This window comes from Vicia villosa, linkage group LG4, assembly GCF_029867415.1.
Source record: "Vicia villosa cultivar HV-30 ecotype Madison, WI linkage group LG4, Vvil1.0, whole genome shotgun sequence".
NCBI classification, from domain to species: Eukaryota; Viridiplantae; Streptophyta; class Magnoliopsida; order Fabales; family Fabaceae; genus Vicia; species Vicia villosa.
This window is the reverse complement of record NC_081183.1, coordinates 79,786,856-79,795,559: the sequence shown is the minus strand read 5'-3', so window position 1 is coordinate 79,795,559 and position 8,704 is coordinate 79,786,856. Positions and strand designations below refer to the sequence as shown.

The 8,704-nt window shown below is 31.7% G+C and overlaps 1 protein-coding gene across 1 annotated transcript; it reads left to right on the top strand.

Annotated features, from left to right (window-relative positions):
- The first annotated feature begins 949 nt into the window (after positions 1–949).
- LOC131594934 (proteasome subunit alpha type-6) lies at positions 950–7,283 on the top strand. Its single transcript, XM_058867130.1, has 10 exons — positions 950–1,107; positions 1,953–2,156; positions 2,337–2,431; positions 2,518–2,599; positions 3,356–3,452; positions 4,874–4,932; positions 5,078–5,160; positions 5,869–5,964; positions 6,445–6,504; positions 7,052–7,283. Exons 2-10 carry the CDS (start codon positions 2,081–2,083, stop codon positions 7,142–7,144), a joined length of 741 nt encoding a protein of 246 aa, XP_058723113.1. The 5' UTR covers positions 950–1,107; positions 1,953–2,080; the 3' UTR covers positions 7,145–7,283.
- Positions 7,284–8,704: the final 1,421 nt, after the last annotated feature.

The window sequence follows — 8,704 nt, the reverse complement described above, 5'->3', positions numbered from 1 at the left end:
AAATAATGATGGTGCATAGTTTTTAACTAACCCGAAAATTTTAAAAAAAAAACTAGGCAACAAGGAACAACTATGGGCAAAAGTAAATAAAATAAAAAATAAAAAAGTTTAGGCAACAAGGAAAAACCGCTGCCAAAAATAAATAAAATCGTTATCTATAATATTACAAACCGGATAACTTGTCTACAAGTTATCCGGTGAAGAAAAATTACAAATCGGATAACTTAACTGCAAATTATCCGGTGAAGAAAAATTACAAACCGGATAACTTGACTGCAAGTTATCCGGTAAAGAAAAATTACAAACCGGATAACTTGACTGCAAGTTATCCGATGCACTTTGGTAGGGGTGTAAAATGGTAAATATTAAATAATAAAATTATTTTATAAATTAAAAGGATAGAATTGGAATATTTTAAAAAATGTAGGGGTAGAGGGATAATAATAGGGGTACGAAATATAATTTTCTGGGTCTTTCAATAAAGAGTCCATTCATTTTATGGGTTATAATCCATACATTTTCTTTACACATATTATTTATTAATGAACCTTCTACATTTCTCAAATGCATCCTTAGATGTATTACTCAATCTAAAACAATATAAACTTTATTTTTTAATTACTTTTTATTTTCAATATTCAATTTTTGTTAATATGACTATTTTTATAACTTTTTCCACTTTAATCCAAATTTAATCTTTTACTAATATATTTTATTGTCCTCAATCCAAATGTGCGAAAACGACGAATAGTCGTACAAGATGAAGAAGAAAATTTCAATATTGTTTTTAGGATTATTATCATTTGGTTACATATTATTATTATTATTTTGGTCACATATTATTATTATTTTAAAATCTTTTATTTTCAATTTTATTATTAAATTTCAAATTAAATTTAGATGTGACATATTCTTAGAGTGTGCCCAAAGAAAACTAAAACAAAGATTTTGACAAAAAAAAAATTGCATTTTAATAAGTAATAATAAAACCCTAAATCAGCAATAGTCATCAGCTCAGTCAGGTTCGAACAACTATATCACACACAATTTGGACTCGCACTGATATCATATCAACGCAGGCGGAGTTTTGAGCAAGTCATCTTCCAGGTTTTCCTTTCTCCCTCTATCTATTTCCGATTTTCTCCCCTTTCCCGGTGCGGCAGCGCAACCGTGCGATCCCGCCGCGATAATCGTCTCTGCGAAGCAGTGCGATTATCAACATAGATCTGTTCATGAATGTCATTTTTGTTGTTCTGAATCTGAACAAAGAAAAAGTTCACGGTGGTAGGGAACTATACAGGATCTATTTTCTAGAAAAAACAATATTGATTTCAGATCATAAGAAGCGGTGAATCAATGAAAAAAAATCTATAATTATGTTGTACTTTTCCGATTTTTTCATAGTTTTTTACAATTCTTTTAAAAGTGCCCTAGATATTTTAATATCTTTTAATTGAGCGTTCGTTGTATGCTCAAACTACGTGAAGAGGTTTCGTTAGGGTTTCCTTTTTGAAGAAAACTTGAATTGAGATTGCCAGCTTCTTCAAAATATCAATTGTAGAAGTTAATTAGGTTATAATTGCATGATATGGAAAAACAAATCATTGTTGTGTATTGCTTGTAGAAATTTGGAATGTTTGACAAGAAATAGGTACCTTGATCAGCGGTAGTAATCATAGACAAGACAGTAAACAGGTTGATAAATTTGTATCGTTGGGCTGTTTGTGTATGTGATTTTATGCAGCACAGTGTATGATTTAATTTTTGCTGCTCCTATTTCCTGTCTAGTTCCCCTGATTGTTGGTTGTCTCAATGTATAGTTATTGGTGCCATGGAAGTGACTTTCATAGTATCCTGGAGCTTTTTTTTCCCAGTATTTTTGTGATACTTATGGGTTTTTAGAATTTTTTATCATTTAACCCGTGGTACCTTTTTCTCACTTTCTTTGGCAGGGAGCAAATATCAACTCTTTAAGAAGGAAAACACCATTTTGAAAGGAAGAAAAAACCATTACTTCATTCTCTTTTTGTGATTGACCCCAACCACTGCAAGTACTGATACTGAAAATTAATCAAAAACCATGAGTCGAGGAAGTGGAGGTGGATACGATCGTCACATCACTATTTTCTCCCCCGAGGGGCGTCTCTTTCAAGTTGGTATGTAACTTGTATTTGTAACCCAGAATTTTTTCAATTGACTAAAGAATTACACTACAATGTAATGAGGCTTGATAATCATCATAGATTCATGAAAATTTATTGTTTTACTTCACTTGTTTGGAAATAAGTTGATTTGTTTGGTAGGTTAAGTTGTGAATTTTTCAATATGTTAAACAGAGTATGCTTTCAAGGCTGTTAAGGCTGCAGGGATAACCTCAATTGGTGTCCGAGGAAACAATTCTGTCTGTGTTGTTACTCAGAAAAAAGTTCCGGTGAGTGCAGGAAGTTGACTGTTAGACTTTATTTTGCTTGTATGAATATTTGTGCTTACTGTGTAATTTGGAAATGTTCATTGCAGGACAAACTCTTGGACCAGACAAGTGTAACACATCTCTTTCCCATCACAAAGTACCTCGGTTTACTGGCTACTGGCATGACAGGTATGTTTTTCATCGCATCTCTTCGTTTTTGTTGTAGATTTGTTAGTTTATTTGCTTACATTTTTCAGTTAAAAATATAGATTGTTACTTGTAAAAGTTGATTCAGGCAGTACATGTCTCTGACAATGTCTCCACTCTATTTCATCTAGTAAATATAAATTAGAATTTGAAAAACCTGATATCATCCCAAAGAGTTCTCCTTGATTAGTTCATGGGTATATCTTTTATTTGAATGCTTAATGCTCTCCTTAATTGTGGCGGTTTGGCAATTTGAGATTGTTTTTGCAACCGAACCTTCGGTAATTTTTATTTTTGATGTTAGTCATGAAATCCATGCAATTCAAAACAAAGTATGATTAATAATTACTAATTGCAAAATAGTTCTAGTAGATCTGAATGTAACTCTCAAAGTTGTGACTGCTTCTGCTGCATGCCTATGGCCAACTAGATATTTGAATAGACAGACTCAGTATAGAGTATAGACAGTGGTAATATATATATATATATATATATATATATATATATATATATATATATATATATATATATATATATATATATATATATATATATATATATATATATATATATATATATATATATATATATTAATTAAGTTGAACTATGATATATGATAAAATAGTTTGATTTCAACTAGAGAAAGTGAATATTTTGTTTAAAGATCTATTTTGAACAAAACTATGCGAACATCCAAAATTCATCTTCACTTTATCCTGTTTTAATTTTTCTTTCCAGCTGATGCTAGGACACTGGTTCAACAAGCAAGAAATGAAGCAGCTGAGTTTCGCCATAAATATGGATATGAGATGCCCGTGGATGTGTTGGCTAAATGGTAATTCTTTTAGCATCTAATGTATTAAAACAACGCATAAATTTGTTACTTTTCCTCCCAAACAGCTGGCAACATATTCTGATTTAGGAAACAGACCGTGCCTATGACTATTAGCTAGTCATTGAAGCTCCAACTATTTCTCACTCAAATGATGTGGTTCTGACCAGGATCACGATAAACAATGAACAACTTCAATAGTAAACATGACAATTTTATTTTATTAAGTGGAATAAGGGAGCAATTTTAAATTTCCTTAAGAATGTTTTTTCAATCATATTTCCTGACAAAACATTACCAAAGTTAGGGGTGGGAATCCAAGATTCACCTGATGAAGGTGAGAAACTTTTTCATAAACATTGTCAAAATTCCCGTTAAAGTTTTAGGCACATCAAATGCAATTTACTCATTCTAGGGAAACATGATTCCCAAAAAGACATGATTCTAAGGAATGAAAAAGATTTTGCATTCCAAATGCCTCATTAGGCTTTTATAGGGGATTGGATTTATTGGATGTGATAAGTGAGGTGGTTACTTCCGGCCTTTATGTTTGCACTAGTTTCTGTGGGGTAAAATAAATGTAAACTCTCTATGTGTTATTTGATTTTTGGAGGCTTTCCCATGCCTTGCAATGGAGCCTTGGGCACTGTCCTCTAAACTTCAAATTTTATTCTCCAAATGAAAAATATAAAGCCTAATTGTAAATCCTATAGTAAAGTCAACAGTGGTTGAGCTGAGTGACTTTTACTTTACTTTACTGTGGCTGCTTAATAGTTGCTGATGTTATAGTTATGTCCAGTCTTTCACCCAGTCACTGGAGTAGCACCTATTTTGATTAAACATTTGTGATAGATAAGCTCTAAACTTTTTTGCAACCGAAGGATAGTATACCATTTATTCCGGGACGCTTGTAGAGCTTGAGATTTCTACGGCTGTTCTATTCTATTAGGACTCATTTCACTTCTACAATTCTTAAAAAGACCTTAAAAGGAGTATCAAAGAGGTCTAAGCAACTTAATATGGCTGCTAGTTCAATCATTCAACATTGTAACATTATTTTTGACAGTACTGTTATATGTTTTTCTTTTGATTTTGAAATCGTAATTATTTAATATGGGCTCAAATTCTCAATAAAAATTGGCTTCTGGCTCCTATAAAACTGTCTGGAATTAGGACACTTTTTCTACAATCGAGCACCATTAACTAATGTGCTTCTTGGCTACTGCCTCTACATGCAATTGTTTAATTTTTTTTCACACCCCATATGCTCTTGGATTGCAATAACTTTTATTATAATGCATCTGTTGGCTCTTGCTGTAGTTGTGACTCTTTCAACAGCCACATTGTTAAAGTCTACCCATTTTAAGTTTTTACAGTTGATAACAATTTTTGTATCCAACTTGTGTTTTATCTTACACTTATAGGATTGCTGACAAGTCACAAGTCTATACTCAACATGCTTATATGAGACCACTTGGAGTAGGTAAATTTTTCCAAGCCTTTTTACTGTAATATCGGACAAATTATTATAAGCTCAATCTTGCATAATGTTTTATTAGTCAAATCTTTTACTGTCATTATTGATATCATTTCTCTTTCTATGATTTTGAATCTATTTTGCTGCAAAGTTGCTATGGTCTTGGGTATTGATGACGAAAATGGGCCTCAGCTTTACAAATGTGACCCCGCTGGTCATTACTTTGGTCACAAGGTACATACGAGATCATTTCAAACTTTGATTAATGTTAGGTTTTTATTTCTGTGTATACGATCATTTCTTGCTCACAAATTTCAGTTCCATATAAGTTTATTCTAGGGATTTTCGTTAAGCGTTTGTTCATTAAGTTTTCTATAGAGCTTATTGAAATAAGCTGAAACCAACTTTTATTAATATATACTAAGTTATATTTAGAAGTAAGTGTATATAAAAACTACTGTGTTTGTGCAATAAATTATTCCAAAAACCTTCTTTCTATCTCTTACAGCCAGACATATATGGTGTGTTTGGAACAGCTTATTTTAAACTTATGTGTGCTTATGTTTGACATAAGAATTTACGTGAGTGTTTGTGAGTGCTTATGTCTCGCACTTAAGACTGTCAATGAAGTAATGAATTTGAACCTTAAATGCTTTGACAGCAAGAAACAATGTTTGACATAAGAATTTACGTGAGTGTTTGTGAGTGCTTATGTCACACACTTAAGACTGTCAATGAAAATAATGAATTTGAACCTAATGCTTTGACAGCAAGAAACAATGTTTACTGTTTTATCATCGCTTCAAATGCTTTGACAGTAAGAAACAATATTTCCTTTTTTATCATCACCTTCATGTGTTCAGTATCTGTTTTTCGTAATTATATGCACCTGCAGACAAAAATCAGATGTTTGTTTTCTAAAATTTTATTATGATGACTCAGGCCACAAGTGCTGGATTGAAGGATCAAGAGGCAATTAATTTCTTGGAGAAGAAGATGAAGAACGACCCTTCATTTACATATGAGGAGACAGTTCAGGTTACATTTTTGCTTAGCTGTTTTTTTTTTTTGTAAGAAAGGAGACTACCATTTTCTCAGCTGTCCTTGAGAACTTGTGTGCTTCTAAGGATATATTTCAACATCTTGGATAGTTTTTTTTTTTCCATCTATTGAGGATAAACAATGACTTTTTTGATCCCTTATTTCCCTCTTATACTACTTTACTATGCCTTTTGCAAAATAACAGTATTTACTATGCCATTATTTTGCATTAAAATAAATATATGTGCCATTTGGGTGCGCTGAAGATTTGCTGTGTTAAAAGGTGACTTGGTGGTTTGGGGGCAGGACATAGGGGCTTGACGCTTGAGTAATATGAGGGGCCATGAGTTCAATTGACCCCACTAACAACATAACTAACAAATAACTCATTAATTCATTCTTATTAAGTTTTTTAAATAGTGATGTAATGCTTTTAAGGTTCTAACTAATTCCATACTCTTTCTGCTTTTTATTCAGACTGCAATTTCTGCCTTGCAATCAGTTCTTCAAGAAGATTTTAAGGCGACAGAGATTGAGGTAGAATTTCATTTTTAAATGCTCAAATACATTTGTGACACCATGTTAACTGAAATTTTGTATAGTAACTCCTTATTTTAATTATTTGAGGATTTCATTCTTGCTTAGTCCCTTAATTGCCAAATCATTTATTGTCCTCAGTTGTGATGATTATTACATCTACTTATTCTTTTCCATTTAACAATATCCGTGTAGTTTTATACCTGCATGAGTACTTATTCTACCCATTGTGGGTAATATTTGCTCATACCTATAGGATCCATTGTTCATTTTTTCATTGTCATACCTAGATTATAGTCTACAATCAAATTTCTGTTCCTTTCCTGTTTCAAGTGATTATAACTAATATAGGTATTGGTGTGTTTTTTGTTCAATGTATTTTAATGTTATTCTTTGAAGTTACATACTTGCTGTGCCATAGATCAAGTGTGTTGACATTTTTATTCTAAACGTATAGGTTGAGAACTATTAAATTTGTAGTTATTGCTATTCATCAAGTGCTTTTCATCATGATTTGATGTAAATGGCTGTATTTTGCATTTTTTAGGTTGGAGTGGTGCAAAAGGACAAGCCAGAATTTAGAGTTTTGTCGACTGAGGAAATTGATGAGCACTTGACTGCCATCAGTGAGCGTGATTAAGTTCAAAATAAGGATATGACTGTTCATACTTTGTGATGTTCAATTAAATCATATACTTATTGTCTTGATTCACTAAATAGACATCCTTATGATATTTAAGTATCACTGATGTTTAAGACTGTATTTGCTTTTGTTACAAGTTGGAGCCTGCCTATCAATCATGTTAACATCTTATATCCTTGAAATTAGATTGTTTGAGTTGAACAGAGTAATGGTGGTCTTCTCCTGTGTCTGATTCTGTTCAGTTTAACCAAATTGAGCAGCATCAGGAAATTAAGCGTATAGAGTTTATTTGAAAATTAAGGACTAGCTAACAAAATTAAGGCGCACTTGGTTGTTTTGATGTATACATAATATTGAAGAATTTGAAAAAAAAATTATTCCCCCCAAAAAAAAATTTGATAAAAATTGAAATAGGAAGAAATTTTGTATAAAAAATGCGTAAGTTAATTTCTTAGGTCTATCTAGGTGAGTTTCCACTTCTTTTTTCGTCTGGAGTGTTGGTTTCCACTTAAGTTGTTTTCTCGTGCTTGCTGAGTTTACTAGCACTGTAGAAGGTATGAATGCACCAAATGTTCAAGAGAAATATAGATATTTTCTATCAACATTTTTTCAGTCAAGTATTTTGTTTCAAACACAAAGTATAAAAAACTACCAGAATTCAAGATATCATCTTTTATATATCAATAAAGAAAATTACATAAAAAAATTATATTGTGTTCAATATATAAACTAGTCAACAAAATAGATAAAAAAAGTGTTCAGTGCCTCAATTATTGAACTCAATATATTACAAAAAAGAATTATCTTGTACTATTCTGTATGTCATTATTCTATATTGTTATGTAATGTTATGTCCATTATTAATCATTTTGTAAATCAAACGAACCTATATAAGAAAATTGAGACTTCGATTGCATCATACTAAGTGGGCACTAAGGAGACAATGGAAAAATCAAAATTTGCACGACATCTCATACTCGGTGATTGTGATGATTCAATTTAGCTGTTGCTCAGAAAGGAACATCATGAGTTTATTTTGGATCGAAAAATTAGCAAGTGTACTATTTTTTACCGATGTAGTCTTAAAAAGAAGTTTATAACCCAGTATCGAACTCGCGGACTGCGTAGGAAATATAAGTTTCACAATTATTCAATTGAACAAAATATCATGGGATTTGTTTGTTTGTAGAGAAATTATATTAATTATAACTAATGAAAGCAAAAGTAAAATAACGGTTCTTGAAAATATTAGAAAGTATGCTAGGTTAGGTGTTTAAATTGCCGCGCAATGAACTTTATTCCCAATTTATGAAATATAGTCATAATGAGCTACTACCGAATCTCAAGAGTTGTTTTCCTTAATTCCTTAACGGAATACCTTTGGTGTTTATCTTTAATCCTAATTCCTTAGCTATTACAGATAACAACAAGTGCTATAATAATGAGTATCAAGAATTAAACGGTTACTACGGTTAAATCCTCATTCCTAAGCAATTTTACCGAAGTATTATTGTGCAAATTGCGTTGAGTTGGTTTGTCCGACCTAAACCTCAACCG